At 39.6% G+C, this 16658-nt stretch overlaps 1 protein-coding gene across 1 annotated transcript in view; it reads right to left on the reverse strand.

Moving 5' to 3' along the window:
- Window positions 1–16658, reverse strand: part of SVEP1 (sushi, von Willebrand factor type A, EGF and pentraxin domain containing 1) — a 200268-nt gene that overhangs the window by 71115 nt on the left and 112495 nt on the right. Inside the window, exons 21-30 of the mRNA XM_022579081.3 lie at window positions 16285–16381; window positions 14579–14692; window positions 13234–13347; window positions 12213–12414; window positions 9201–9358; window positions 7733–7934; window positions 5693–5868; window positions 2539–2663; window positions 1460–1583; window positions 514–684 (exon numbers count right to left, since the gene is read on the reverse strand). Coding sequence (XP_022434789.2) covers window positions 514–684; window positions 1460–1583; window positions 2539–2663; window positions 5693–5868; window positions 7733–7934; window positions 9201–9358; window positions 12213–12414; window positions 13234–13347; window positions 14579–14692; window positions 16285–16381 — 1483 coding nt within the window. The remainder of the gene's footprint in view (window positions 1–513; window positions 685–1459; window positions 1584–2538; window positions 2664–5692; window positions 5869–7732; window positions 7935–9200; window positions 9359–12212; window positions 12415–13233; window positions 13348–14578; window positions 14693–16284; window positions 16382–16658) is intronic.

Genomic DNA, 16658 nt, shown 5'->3' on the forward strand with positions numbered 1-16658 from the left:
TACTATAAATAAGTAATATTATATTTACTTGTTACTTTCTGTCTCTCCTACTACAATGTAAACTCCAAAAGAAGAGAGACTTTTTTCCCCAACTGCTGCATCTCCATAACTTAGCTCAGTGTCTAGCACACACTCACACCAGGTACTTTCAAAATTGTTGAATAAATGAATAACTGGGTGTATCCAACTTAAGAGATCTATTCCTGTTTTCCCACCCAGCAGTGACCCATCTCCCTTTGGGCTCCAGCCCTCACACCTGTCTTTCCCTCCATCCAGTTCCTTGGGTCACCCGGGTGCCTTCACAGGTGGTGGGCTCTTTGGATCCTCATCTCCCACCTCCCTCATCGTGCCCAGCACACTTCATTATACAAGGGAAGTATTCAATGAGTATCTGCTATATTGGCTACTATGCATATGCAGTATTTCACTTTTATCTAGCATTCCTGAAAAGTGTTCTTAGGGTTCCAGCATTTTTCAAGAGCTACTGAAACGCCTTCAATGAAGGCAGCTCACGTTCACAGAGAGGCAGTGGCTGTGTCCACTGTCCTTGATTCAGGCAATACTGCACGGGGTTCCCGACCATCTGGAAGCCCGGATCACAGAACAGACTGATTCTGGAGCCTGGCTTTACATCTCCTGACGCAGTTCGCAGATGAGGCACTGATCCTTCTAAAGGTGGGCAATCTGAGGGCAGAGAATGCAGGTTCAGAGCTTGTCAGTAACACAGTGGCAGCATCACCAGGTTAAGGGTTTCAAATCATATGTTGTACCTGCGTTTGAGCGCCACTCTATTGACATTAAAACAAGATAACATGTAACCAGATCACTGGCAGGCAAAATTTCTGGAAAAAAAACTATTGGAGTCAACAAACAACTTTCCCTCTTCCAGCAGAAGTCTGCTGAATATTTTTTAAGGAAAAAATAGTATTTTAGAGTTAATAAAATGTTCTTATGAGTTATCCAAAAACATGAATTCTAGGATACCTTCAGAAACTTGTTTAAACACACGGAATTTTAGGAGGCATTTTTGATCATTCGGAGTTTGACTATTCCGTATGTGGATCCTAACATCCACTTCTTTTCTCTCTGTGCCACCTGTCCCTAGATGACAGCTAGGAAGTACAGAGCCGAGAGAGTACCCATCTCAAACAGGAGGATGGGACTTCGGGGGGCATTTAAAAAATTAACTATATCCCTCCTCTCATCCTATTTTCCTTATCTTATTTTACCTTTGTTTAAGTTTCCTGCACAATTATTTTGTACCCTGTTACTCAGAATGTATTTAACTATTAAAAAATAATAGATCCTTCAGATGAAGGTAGGGTAAAATGAATTACTAGGTAAACAATAAACTGGCAGACATATACTACTTGACCAATAGAGAATCAAATGTCTCCTTTTGCCAGAAAATCCCAGAGTAGTCAAGAGACAGCAGAGTCTATAGAAGAAGGAAACTAACCAGAACAGAATAAGCTCTTGGAATCGATCTTCACTCTGCCCACAATTCCTGACAGGAAGTCAGGCCAGGCTAGCACATTTCCTTTCCTGAGCTCCTCCGGGCATGAGGAAGCCAGTGATTTCACCTGAAAGTTTAAAAACACATCTTTAGATAAACCTCACTTTTTTTCAGGAAGACAGAGTTATTGTATCTCCTACTGAAAACCTTCACAGAAGTGTGGAGGGCAGTGGTGGGAAGCAGACTTTTGGATGTAGAGTGTGATTTCAGGGGCAAAGGAAAATTCTCTTCCTTCCCTCTCTCTCCTCCACCCCCACCATTCCTTTTCCCAAATATTTCATTGTAACTGGAATTCTGAAATGCTACCTATATAATTTCTTGTCTAAAACTTTGCAGTGTATTCAGGTATTATAGGGGCTCTCCCTTTCCAGTCTCCTGTCTTCTCTCTCTCATCTGGGGTTGAGAAAGCTGAGGTTTAGGCAAGTTCTGCCACTATAATGATAAGAGCACACACGTGCCAAACAGTGTCTCAATCTTACATGCAGGATTTTGTTCCATCCTGCCAAACTCCACTATGCAGTTCTATTTATCTTTCACAGATTAGAAAACTGAAGCTCACAGAGATGGGGTAACACGTTCAAAATCATCAGAGTGAGTTCGTGGTAAAACTCGGATTTGAACCCAGGCCACTGGACTGCAGACTGGCTTTAACCACTAGCCCAGCTGTTACTCTCTGTGTGTAATCTTGTGCCAGCCCTAAATTTCTGCTTCTTTAGTCAGAGGGATTGGAAGTAGTCTTCTCTACGATTCTTTCTAGCTCTGAAACCACAAGATTTTATGAAACAATCATGTCCAATAAAATTGTAAAACATCACCAAGAGATTGAAAAGGAGATTCACTGAAAGTTACTGTAGATAATCTCTGCCTGGCTTAGTCTACGACCATAACATCAAATGATATCGGTGGTAAGTTCCGGAAACTCAGAGGTGTCAATAAGATATGGCATCGTTAGGCTGTGCACATTTGTACTAGGTTTGTACCTTTGCATCTCATTACTGTCATACACTGAAAATGGAATTGACCTGCTGTGGAGACAGGACATAGTCCCAGAGGTTGAGCTGGCTTATGGAGCCCACAAAAGACTCAGCTGGGTTGAATCCCTCTCCTTTTTTGTCTTGTTCTTGCCCAAGAACTAATGCGCCACCACCTAAAGGGAAAGGAGAGAAAAAAGGAGCAAAACTGGCCAGATCGTTATTTCTAAAATGCTAACTTAATGAAGGCACAGCCTATATAAGTGTATCAGGGAAAGTTATTGACAAGCTAAATTATCTACATTCGCTGCACGATTTATCAGTAAGATGGATTCAATATTTTATATACCAACTTAAGAAATGGTCAAAGAGGATTTCGAGTATTATATTGGATCTATATATATTTAACTATAAAACTAGATATATACATATATAAGCATATAATATTTTATGTCAACAAAATAGCTAAGTCCTATTTCGCCTCCTTTGTTCTAGGAAATTACCCTCCATGACAGATTACCAGGAGCTGCTCTTCATCTTTTTATTCTTCAGCTTACAATGATTAAATTTCTATCATCAATTCCAAGGAACATTCCAGTGGCCACCTAATTGCAAAATCCAATGGAAACTCTTCAATATTCACCTATTAACCATTTCATTCTATTAAACTGCCCTTCCCGGCATACATGATGGTCTGTGTTTGCCCCTCCAGAACTACCCTTCCCCCTTCTCCACTCTGCTTTGTGTCCCCAAGGTTGACACCTATGGACTACACCACCTGGTTTCCTCGGCCCTCTGGCTTCCGTTTGGCCAATGGAAAGACCAATTAGAGGTAAGAAAGTGGGATGAGAGAGAAGTTTAACTTCCTGGATACCTTTCTCCCAGGCAACAGATGGTAGGGGTTGCTTTCCTCTGTCTCACATCATCGCTCCCGCTGGGTGATTTCTCCCCATCACTGCAGGTTTGCCTGCTTTCCGGCGACAACTCCCCATACTTGTCAATTCATGTCCATCCCTTGTGATTTTCCATTGTTGCCAGTCATGGTGTGTTTTACTACCACATCTTGGTTCTCAAGCATGCCCACACCTTTGAAAACAATCTCTTCATGAAACTCTTCAGTTACCCTCCTTGTGTGTTTCCTGCCAGGAGCCCGACTGATTCTACTTGGTTTCCATGACAGCATCCTCTCCTGGTTCTCCTTGAACCTTTCTGCTCAATCTCAGTCTCCCTTCTCTGCCTGCCTCTTAGACTCTGATGCACCCAGGATTCCACCCTAGCCTCCTTTCTTCTTCCTTCAGCTATTCCCCCTATCTGACCTCACTCCTACCAATCTATGTCTATAGAGCCCTCATTCATGATTTCCCAACCTACGTCTCTTTCTTACAAAATTAATCATTAAAATTAATACATACACATAGAAGGAAATTTGAAACAAAAAAAGTATAAAGAATTCCTTCTACCCAGAAACAATCATTTAACAGTTTTGTGTATTTCTTTCTAGGTTCTATATTCTTTTAATTATTTTTTTTAGTATGTGTGTGTGAGACAGATTTTGAAACACACAACACAGGAGTCTACTACATATGACGTTGGAAGCTTGCTTTTCTTCTTGAACATGTTCTCATTTCATGAGTTTTAATAGCTATTTTATCATGTGAATGCACAACGATCCATAATTTTCTTCATTAACGAACTTAACAACCACTCCTTATTGGATATTGGGGTTGTCTCCAGGTTTGGTACTAAGATAACACTGAGATAAATATATTGATACGTAGATATTTGTTCAGGTCATTGATCCTTTCTTTTCGATTGATTCCTGGTAGTGAATTGTTGGTTGCGTGCAAAGGGTTTCTCTAAGGCTGTTGATGAAAGTTTCTGAATTGTTTCCCAGAAAGTCTGGATCAGTTTTCACACCCTCCAGGGCTCTATAAGAACATTCACCATGCTGAATCCTTGCCAAGCATATCTTACCACTAAAAAGCAACTCTCAATTTGATATAAAGTGGTATCAACCTATGTTTGTAGCTGCACATATTCCTGGGATTAAATTCAAACTCAATATGCCTAAAACCAAATACAGAATCTTCCCCCACCCCTGATTCCTGCTCCGATAATTGTCCTTTCCCGAGAGAATTCCTATCTCAGCTAACAGACCCTCCAATAAATCTGGTCACCCAAACTGCAGTCAGTCATTCACTAGGTTCTGTCAGTTGGAGCTCTGCAATATTTATGGACAGTAATTCATTCTTATTGCTATGGTCAGACAACCATCTCCTTGGGTGGCTACTATTATAGTTCCTTTGTTCTATTTTCCTATTCCTTTAACTTACTTTCACTCTTCTATTAGGATGTAATTTTTTTTTGAGATAGAAATATTCCTTTTTTTTTGAGATAGAAATATTCTGTTTTTTTTTTAACCATCAGTGAAATAAATGCTCATTATGAAAATATCAGAAAAGAATAAAGAAGAAAAATAAAAGCCACCTGCAATCCCACCACCCAGAGAAGGGAGAGGTAAAAACAAGAATACTCTAAATTAAACACAAAAAGGAGCCACCACCCCACTTCCCAGGATGATGCCACTTCCTGCAGAAACGCTTTTAATGTTTCCTGATTTACTACAGAGAACCTCCAGCCATTCCTCCTCATATGACATGTGTCACAGAAGGACCTAGATAGTGCAGGCTTATTGCCAGGTACAATGCTGACTACACTGGAACATTGAATACTTTTGCATTCCTTCAAACAAAACTCTCTAAATATTTGTTTAAAAGTATTTTTAGAAGAGAGTTTGAGTTCTATCAGAGAAAGGGCCTAACAGATGGATAGCTATTAGCAGTGCCCCAGCTTGTACTCTGGATCTACTTGTATACTGTGTATACTGATCACGAACCAAACCTAAAATAAAAACAACAAACAAAACCAACCAACAAAAAACACCAGCAATTAATCTCTTCCTTGGAAGACAGTTTAGTAACCACCCACTGTTACTTCAGCACGCATCTTGGTAGTCTTAATATACATCCCAAAGGCATTTCTTACAGAGAGTCACACAGCTCACCTAGGAAAAGCTTCTAATAATTCACAGTCAGGATAATCAGGGGGTGGTGAATGGGAGAGAGAACTTAGCAAACTTGATGTTCATCAAAGCACCACCGCCTCTAGCATCAGATGGAATTATGTTCTTTTTGCTAAGACATACCAGGGATGGGCGAACCAACAGAGAGGCCCACACCACCGTCAGATAATTTCCCATCGATATAGACTTTCCAGGCTCCATCAGCACTCGTCCAAGTGATTGCAATATGATGCCAACTGCCGTCATTCACCGAGGGACAGTCTGTTATTTTTTCCTTGCCATTCACATAAAGAACCCAGCTGCAGAAAGATTCCAGGGGATACAGTCATCAGTCATATGTCGTAATCCCATCTGTGGGGTATGTTACTATCTTTCTTTTTTTCCTTCTTTTCCTTTTTTGTGGGTAAAGCACTTCGGGTAAAACCGCTACTTCTTTTTCGCCATTTCAGCCATGTTTCATAGAAGCAGATTTGATTACTAATTACTCTTTATTGTAGCTCACGGAAAACTGGTTTGTGTTTCTGAAACACTGAGGGGTAGGAAAAAGTCTCAGGATGAGCTGAAAGAAGTCAGTCCAACTTGAGATAATTCACCAACTGTCTATCCTGGAGAGACTGAGTCAAGAACGGAAGGAATAAGAGCTATGTAAATGTCAGTCTGGTTTCCTTCCTCTAGGATGTACGTTCCTACACCTCAGAAGAGACTTCAGAGATCTCATAGGAAGTCAATCCTACCTCTCTGTTGCCAAAACAGTCACATGGCAGACGAAGTATATCGATCCAAAGAAAAGAATAACTGGAACTAAACAGAGGTGACCAAACACAAGAGGGTTCCAACAACCATGTCACTTAGAGGAATGTCAAAGTTAACCAGCAGTTAAAAGTAAAATATTTTCAAAAGCACATGAAGAAAAAGAAGAGACTAGGGAAAACTGATAAAGAAGGTAAGAATTCATTGACTGACTCTCCCAGCATCTTCTGAGCCCCTATTCAAAGATGTTTATGAAAAAATATTTTTATTGATAAAACATGAATTGTCTCCCCTCTGTGTTTTCCCATTTTCCTCCCCCAATTCAAGCAGGCAACAGGTTTTCTCTTTCTATACATTCTGCCTCAGGGGAGGATTTTGCAAATTTCTTGGGATTTTGTTTCTGAATGTTCAAGTCCATTAAGAAGAATGGGGTTTGAGGATGGGAAGATTCCCACCAGAATAGTGAGAATCTCATGGATTGATGAGAGGAAAGAGAGCTCAGTGGGTCCCTGAAGTCTGCAACCTGCTCACTAGCAGAAGGCCGCACATTTGGGCAGATCTGGGAGGAAAAGGCCATGTGGTGCATCACAGAATCTCTCTAGACCGAAGGCGTAAACTCTGAGCCATGACAAGGACTCCACATGCGGCCAAGAGCAGTAGTTCTGAAAGGACCGCTGAAGCGGAGGCAGTGGATAGCTCACTGATCAGCAGGGTAGACAGATGACCAATGACGGGAGTCCTGCCTGAGTCTGTGGCTCCTTAGCAAAACTCTGTGGGTTTTAGATGATCTGTGAGCATCTAAGACAGGAGAAGCAGTCAGTAGAAAGAAATCAGAGAAACAACCGGGGCTGACTTGCCCAGAGGGATGGGGTTCTGCATTTGGAATGAACTGATACAAAAAGACACAGAGGAACGTCATCTTACACACCTGAGATTACAGACGGATTCGTATTCAATACAAGTGTCTCCCAGGGGTCAACAGTGCCACTGAAATCTCTTGACTCTTGGCCGCTCTGATATGTAAATAAAGGAGCGTGTCTGAAAAGTCAGACTTTGATACTTAACTCTGCCACTCCCAGGGTGTGAGATTTGGGGGCAAAGCGTTTAGTTTCTCTTGAAACTTCATTTTACCTTTTAAGGGGCATCAGTTCCTCGAGTCATTGTGAAGCTCAAATGAAATAATACATACGAAAACACTCAGCAAATAGCAAAAGACAATACACGTATAAGGCATTACCACTGAAACTCTGCCTTCTTCTAGGACTTGTCCAGATGCTCTGTTTGATTACTGTCACCCTGCTGTCCTGCTGGCACACCTGACCCCGCCCCCCCGCCACCACTCCAACCCCCTTGTCAGTTCTAACTTGGTGCCAGGATAAGTCCTAGCACAGCCCTCCTGACACCTCTGCTTACCCATTATAATCGGTTAGAAGGAAGGTATTGTCACTGCCATTCTCGAGTGCATAGGAGATTGGCGTCCCATAGTTGGTGGTGTCAGAGGATTTCATCCAGAACGTGCAGGTTACAGCACGGAGGGATGGAAGCACACCATCCAGCATGACGTAACCATAGATGCCGGAAACTTCAAAATCCAGGTTAAAACCTGCAGACTGTTCTGCAACAAATAAGAAAGTATGAAGCACATACAGATGGTCAACAGACACGCGAAAGGAGACTCAACATCGCTGACTATTAGAGGAATGTAAATCAAGACTACCATGTGGTATCACCTCACACCAGTTAGAAGAGCCATCATTAAAAAGTCTACAAATAATAAATGTTGGAGAGGGTGTGGAGAAAAGGGAACCCTCCTGTACTGCTGGGAATGTAAATTGGTGCAGCTACTATGGAAAACAGTACGGAGGTTCCTCAAAAAAGTAAAAATAGAGTTACCATATGATCCAGCAATCTCACTCCTGGGCATGTATCTGGAGAAAACTCTAATTCTAAAAGATAGACGCACCCCGATGTTCACAGCAGCACTACTTACAATAGCCAAGACATGGAAGCAGCCTAAATATCCATCAACAGATGAATGGATGAAGAAGATGTGGCATGTATACATATATATGGACCATTTAAAAATGTGGACCATTTTTAAAGCCTTTATTGAATCTGTTACAATGTTGTTTCTGTTTTGTTTTGGCCACCAGGCATGTGGGATCTTAGCTCCCCAACCAGGGGTCGAACCCACACCCCCTGCATTGGAGGACGAAGTCTTAACCACTGGACAGCCAGTCCCTAACAAATTCTTTTAAATAAAATCATCCGTGAGTATCTAAGACAGGAAACGCACTCAGCAGTGAAAGGAAGCTGAGAAACAGGGAATAGTTGGAAGGACAGGTGGGGTTGGGGAGTCATTAAAGATGAGAGACTCTAAGCACATGTGTGGAGCGATTGATACTGCAGGAGAGAAGGAGGGGGTCGCTGCAAGGGCAACTCTCCAGCCCTGCTCAGGGCTCTGGCTCCTCTCCATTTTATGAGCCCCAATCCTGCATATCCCACTCAACAGAACAAAAGTCCTACAGCTAAAAGACTCCAGTGCTCTGAGAAAGCAGTTTAGCATTGACTCTCAAACATATCCATGGATTCTGACCTTCTAAATCAAGTGACCTTTCAAAGCATCCTTTCTAAACATGCAGAATGTGAAGAGTTCTGCTAAATTAGACTTCCTCCATTTCTCCCTTACATCTCTAAGCTTCAGCCTCCTGTGCTACTGGAGATAACATGAACCAGTCTAGTGGGTGGCTGTGAAGAATGAGTACAAAATGCTTCGCATAGTTTTTGGTATATAGGTGGTGCTCAGTGCAGGTAAAAACTGACACTGTTATTATATCATTATGGTTAGTATCGTTATTAATAACATTAAGTTCATATATACCTGTTTCACACCTGCTGCCTGAAAATCCTGGCTGACATTTACAACTGTATGAGTTTAATTCATCCACACAGGTGGCCTGATTTCTACAGGGGTTAGACTGACATTCGTTGATGTTCAAATCACAGTGTGGCCCTGTGAAGCCCACTGCACACTGGCACCTGAAAGAAAACAAACTATTGTAACAGAATAGTTGCAGAAAGGGCATTAGAAGCAGTCTCCAATGACAACATTGTCTCAAAAGACTGAAAAGCTGAAGTGCTATTATGATCTCTCTTATATGTGGAATCTAAATATATGTGTACACACACACACACACACACACACACACACACACACCACGCTTATAGAACATAAGCCAGAGACAGGGGGGTGGGAGGTGGGAAAAATAGGTGAATCCTTTTTATTTTTCTTTTTTTTCAGTTTAACTAGATTGAATTTTTTAAAAAACCCTGAAATGCTGAAACATATTTTCCCCACTAAAACAGTGCTTTAACTGTTACTTTTTTAAGTTCATTCAAAGAAATCTATTTAAGACAACATATATTTGAGATATTGTAGTAGCAAAAATAGAGTATAAAGCAGTTCTGGTCAAGGTGAAGTATTATTCATACATTGGGAATTTCTCTCCCCACAGAAGTGCTAGAAAAAACAAAAATTCACATATGTTAATCCAATCTCTATAACAATGAGGTACTTTACAGATGAGTAAACCGTGGCTCAGAGAGGTTAATTTGCCTGAGTCCTCTTTTTACTAAGTGCTGGAGGAGGACTTTGATCTCAGTCTAGTGGCTTATTCTTAATCAATATGCCATAGAGTCTCTGTGGTATGCAACAAACGCTTTAAACCCCTCAGAATGGAGAACACATCTAATGATGTCAAATGTTGACAAAGGTGTCATGAAATGGGAAATCTCAGTGAGTACAACTACCACTTGGCAATGTCAAGGGAAGTGGAGAGTTTGTATTCCCAGAGCCCTGTATGTCCATTTCTAGTACGAACTCTAGGAGATTACTGCCCAGGTGCACAAGGACACATATAACAAATGTTCACAACAGCATCATTCTACACGTTCACGGAGAAGTGAATGGGAAAATAAACCATGGTATAATCATTCAGTGGAATACTAGTCAGCAGTTGAAATGAGCAGACTAGAGCCAAATGTATCAGTCTTGAAAATACATAGTATTGGGTGAAAAAACAAAACCCAAAATACAAAGGGATATATATATACACATATAACATGATACCACTTAATGTAACATGTCAAACTATACTATATGCTGTTTATGAAGTCATATACATAGTAAAACATAAAGTCTGAATGAGAAAGATATAAACCAACTTCAGGACAGTGATTACTATTGGGGAAGAAGAGAAATATGTGTGGGTGTTGTGCATGTGTGTGTGTGTATGTATGCATATTTGGAGGGACTCCAAATCTATCTTTAGAATTTGATTTTTTAAACACGAAAGATATGAATCAAATATGGCAAAAAGCTAAGGTTTGATAATTACTGTGATGAGTGTATGACTTTTGTTATTCTTTGTAATTTTCTGTATGTCTGAAATATTTTTAATTAAAAAGGAACTGCCCAATAAATGTAGTGAATATTGTTAACCAGCATGTTTATATGGGGACCTCTTTGATATTGGCAATAATATGAATAAGTGGTATTTGGGGGTTTAAAAGAAAATCTCCGTTGGAATTGGCGTGCATCTTTATGGAGTTCTGTGTAGTTGAGGGTAAATCTATTTTGGCTGGAATTTCACTCATCTTTACATGTACATGTGTGATATCATTATGGCAGTTCAATATCTTTGTCTATGAAACAGATTCACTTTGGTGGCAACTAACATTCCTTTTGAATTAGGAGGGTTTACCTTCACCTTTCCTCTAGTTAGGATTTAGACAAATTTGGTATTCATCAATTGTTTTGGACCCTGGGGAGAGCTTGGAACTCTTGCTGTTCATTTGGAAATTCTCACTGCCTATGGTTAGGGGCTGTATGCCAGAAGATATAAAAAAGCCCACGAAAAGATGATGCTACCCTGCTAAGACCTCATTTCCATATTAAGAGTGAAAGTCTCACTGGCAGAACTGGCTTCCTATTTCTTCCAGATAGTATCCTAGCTCTGTTAGGGGACGGTAATGGAAGGGGGCTGAACCGGAAAAGTACTGGGAAATGTTGCAACTGGGGTAGAATTCTTTTTTTTCTTTTGCTTTTAACTTTTGAAAACTTACAGAACCAGTTGCTTGTTGAGGGCAATAAAGTTTCCTAAAATTTTGCAAGCAAGACCAGTCTGTCTTTTGCACTGCAGAAGCCACAGATCCTGCAAGAGGAAGGGGATGGAATAGGGCAGACTTGATAGTAATAAAAAAAAAAAAGTGTTGGTTTTCAAACTGTTTTCTACTGGCACCCTAAGAGCTGCCTCAGGAAGACAGAGTCTTTCTCCCCACAAACACTACTATTTTCAACCCCAAAAGCTTAGCTTTTATTGTTTTATTTGTTTACACTCAGATTTCTCCTGAAACAAGGGTTACTAAACTAAAAAAAAAAGTTTGAAAACCATGGTTACAGAATGTAGAATGGCGCTGTGACAGTAGAATTGCACAATTCCTATTTTAGCTAGTGGGAAAACTCCAGCTAAAATATAAAACATTTAAAACTGGGTTTTATACAGTGCCTCTGCATTTGCTTCTGAATAAATGTGCTTCCCTTCATCTTTTATGACTTCCCAAGTATAGAACAGTGGTTTCCAAGTCTGGCTGTGCATCAGAATCACCGGGGAACTTAAAACATACAGGTTGCCTATTTTAAAACTATAGACTTTACCCAAGACTTAGGAAATCAGAACATCAGGTGGTAGGCTGAATCTACCATAGCTTATCCTTGGGCTAGGATTTGGGAAGGGCTGACTTGGAATTCAAAGTAATACTCTGGAAAGACTGCAGAATGACTGAACAGTTAAGATAATAAAAATAGTGAAAGGAGCCAGACTTAGTCTTTTACCTGAAGCTATTGGCACCATCCTTGCAGGTAGCTCCATTTTTGCACGGTTGGCTGAAACACTCATCCATGTTGATTTCACACCGGTTGCCCAAAAATCCAGGTAGGCACTTGCACAAGAAGCCCCCAAGCTGATCTTCACAGACTGCATTATTTAAGCATGGGCTTGACTGGCATTCATTGACTTCCGTTTCACAGTGTAGGCCTGGGGATGGATGAGGACGAGAAGGAGCCCGCATGTTAACCCCTTGGGAAAACTGGGATCAAGGTGCCGACTCCTTAGGGCATGCTGCTTCTAAAGGACGGGAATGGAGGCTGCAGAGCCACTGGCCTACCAAACTGGTTTCACAGCCATTCTTCAACAAGCTCTGGCTTTTCTACATCGTTTTAGGACTGTGTTTTTGAAAATCTGCTCTTTCAATCTTACCTCTTTCTGAAACGAACATTAGCAATGAATATCTAATTGAGATAATGTTAAAAAATGGAACTAGCAAATTTAGTTCAAAACGTTCCTCTGTTTCTTTGACCTTGCCTCTTTCCTTCACTGATCATTTTCTGTTTTGGACTTCTTCTTTATCAGTTAAGTGTAGATAGACAGATATTTTAACTCTATGATTTAGCATCCATTCACAATATGATTTTATATAATTTAACTCCAGTTCCTTCTTGAGTGCTTGTCTTAGCATATAAACTCATGTCTTCTTTCTCTCTTTCTGTCTCTATATACACATATATATACACACACATGTACAGGAACATATTATTTTTCTGAACTGTTTTAGAGTAAATTGTAGAAATGATGCCCTTTTATCCCTAAATACTTCAGTGTGAATTTCCTCAAAAATAAGGACTCTCTCTTATGAAATCACAGCACAGTTGTAAAATCAGAAAATTAATATTAACTTATATAATATTACATATATATATATATATATATATATATATATGTAATGTTCGTAAATGTAATGATTTCTGGGGCTTTACAGAACTCTGTGACAACTAGGAAGAATGGAAACAATCTTACCCATGTATCCTTTCACACACGTGCAGCGATAACCAGCTAAGCCATCAACGCAAGTTCCTTTATTTGAACAAGGACTGGAGCTACACTCATTTATGTTTTCTTCACAGAGTTGACCTGCAAAGAATCACAGAATATTTGAGCTGGAGAAAACTGAAAGGAATTTAAGACTAATCGGTTTTCAAGCAAGTTGTTCAGGCGTAAGAGCAAAACGATTGGAAACCATGGCTAACATGTTTGTGAAAAATTTTGCTCTTTGTCAAATACAAGTATTTGCTGAATAATATTCCAATATATGTTATATATATGATATCTATCTATCTATCTATCTATGTATCTATATGTATGTATGTATGTATCTACCTACCTACCTACCTATCTCATATTTTCTTTATCCATTCATCCCTTGATTTATACTTAGCTTGTTTCCATATCTTGGCCATTGGCTATTGTGAATAATGTTGCAATGAACGTGAAAATACAGATATCTCTTTGAGATAGTGATTTCATTTCCTTTGGATGCATACCCAGATGAGGGATTGCAGGATTGTATGGTAATTCTATTTTTAATTTTTTGAGGAACCTCCATGCTGTTTTCCATAATGGCTGCACCAATTTACATTCCCACCAACAGTTCACAATGGTCCCCTTTTCTCCATGTCCTTGCCAGCACTGTTATCTCTTATCTCTCTAAATTTTTAATTAATTTTTATTGGAGTATAGTTGATTTACAATGTTGTGTAAGTTTCTACTGTACAGCAAAGTGAATCAGTTATACATATATCCACTCTTTTTAGATTCTATTCCCATATAGGTCATTACAGAGTATTGAGTAGAGTTCCCTGTGCTATACAGTAGGTCCTTATTAGTTATCTATTTTAAATATAGTAGTGTTTATATTTCAATCCCAATCTCCCAATTTATCCCTCCCCCTCCTTTTCCCTTTGGTAACCGTTTGTTTTCTACATCTGTGACTCTATTTCTGTTTTGTAAATAGGTTCATTTGTGCCATATTTTTTAGATCCCACATATAAGCAATATCCTATGATATCTGTCTTTCTCTTTCTGACTCACTTCACTTAGTACAATAATCTCTAGGTCTATCCATGTCACTGCAAATAACATTACTTCATTCTTTTTCATGGCTGAGTAATATTCCATTGTGTGTGTGTGTGTGTGTGTGTGTGTCTGTGTGTACACACCCCCACACACACATCTTCTTTATCCATTCCTAAGTCGATGGACATTTATCTTTTGGTAATAGTCATTCTAACAGGTGTGAGGTGGTAACTCATTATTTTAAGGATTCCAGGGTTAATATTCTAAGAACGAGAAACTTTCCCCTTACCTGTGTAACCAGATGGGCATTCACAAATGAACTCCCCAACTTGGTCTTTACAAATTCCATTGTTGTAGCATGGCAGTGAGCTGCATTCATCAATGTCTGTTTCACATTTTAAGCCTAAAATGCAAACCAGACACTGAAGGTCAATCAAACAGCGGATTAACAGAAACAGAACCATGATCATTTAAAGATAATTATCCCAATAATCTGAATTTATGCAGAGTGGTGGTGGTGAAGGAAAGGGCAATATTTGTTAAGAGCTACCATCTAGTTAAGTATTTAATGAAGGTATTACATCTCTCTAAACAGCTTTAAGATATCCTTATAAGGATACATAAAAGATAGCAAAAGATCCTAAGTTAGAAGTAGAGGGGGAAAAAGGGAAATCTGGAAGCATAAAATAGAGCCAGGAATTAGTTTAATTCCAAAGTGAAAAATACAGAGTCATATATACTTGCTACCAAGGCCACTTGGCGGAGGAGGGGTGGCGGGACTAAATCCTGCCAGATCTCAGCTCATATGTCAAGTATCCTAGAATGGGGTGCATCTTCCCATAGGGTGCACACAGGCTTTCTATGGGCTAGCTCTGCCGAAACCCAGGTTCTTCTGCACCAGGGGGTCTCAAAGTGTGGTCCCCGGACCAACAATATCAGTAATCCCCTGGGAATGTGACAGAAATGCAAATTCTCACAACTTCCCTAGACCTACTGAATCAGAAATTCTGGGATTGGGCTCCAGCAATCTGTGTTTTAAGAAGTCCTCCAGATGATTCTGATGCACGTCAAAATTTGAGAATCACTGTCCTATATTATGCTTTTCTCAACCACCTCTCATTTATAAAATTCTAGGACAAGTTCATTATTTCTTGTGGAATGTTGGGACAAAAATTTTTATAAGAATTGAAACACACACACATGCACATATGCACATGTTGAAATAAGTGGAATGACAACATTCTGTATTTTGTTTTCCAACTTCTCTTTTGCTTATCTTGTGGTGAATTATTTAAATACCACTTTCTCATTAAAAACACTTCATGTTGGCGGCATAAAACTCGAAAAAAAATGTAAAAACTGCATTTCTGGAAGAAAACAGGAAATTATTTTAAATAAACTGCAATTTTTAAGATACAGTTCATTTCTCCTCAAAAATTATATTTCTGGACTGAGCTGGAATTTGAACCAAACTGCAAGAAAACATAATTCTTACATAATTCCTACATAATCAAGTTCAAAGCCACGCTGTTTTTCTAAGCACAGCTTCCAGAAAGAAAGAAAGCAACAAATCATGGCCATTCATGAGAACTTCCATTCATGTGAAGCAAATGAGAGAAACTGGAGTTTGTTTAAAAATGTTTATGCTGGACAATCTGTTCTATGTTGAGTGTCATGCATTTAATTTGTGTTAGAATGCAACCTTGGACACGGCCTCTGGAACCGTATCCCAATTTAAATCGTGAGTTATGATGTGACTTTTCATAGAGAAGATGATTCTTTATTCTTCCCCCAAAACGTGCAAAGAAAACTGTCATTTGTAAGATATGTATGCTTTTTTCACTTATTGGTTTGTCTTGTTCAACCAAACTTTTGTGCAATTATACAGTCTAATGTATCTTATGGCGTTTATTTTTAATGTTTCAAAGTTTGATACTGCAAGTCACAATGATACTGTATGAAAAACACATGAAAATTTGCATTCCTCTGTGTTACCTGTATATCCAGTTGGACAGAGACACACAAAGCCACGCCCAAGTTGTTGGCAGGTTCCACCATTGTGGCAGGGGTTTAAGAAACATTCATGGAAAACCTACCAGTGGCAGAAAAGAAATTTATCAGAGACAAAACACTATTTGTTTCAAAGCAATTCTGAGTAGGGAGTTAGAAGGTTTACATCAGGTTTCGGTTTCCAGGTGAGTCCAGCTGGATGGCTGCCTGCATAACGCTGGTACCTGCCATATATGGGCACAAATGCTATATATTATTCTTGAGTGATGTTCTGATAAACCCAGGCAGTGTTGCTAAATGCTGGCTCCATTTAAGGCATTTTAAAAAGTATACTAAGGACAGGCCCCAACCCAGACCAG

This window comes from Delphinapterus leucas, chromosome 6 (assembly GCF_059928025.1).
Source record: "Delphinapterus leucas isolate spDelLeu-1000000601 "Yukka" chromosome 6, BTC_Dleu_Yukka2, whole genome shotgun sequence".
NCBI classification, from domain to species: domain Eukaryota; kingdom Metazoa; phylum Chordata; class Mammalia; order Artiodactyla; family Monodontidae; genus Delphinapterus; species Delphinapterus leucas.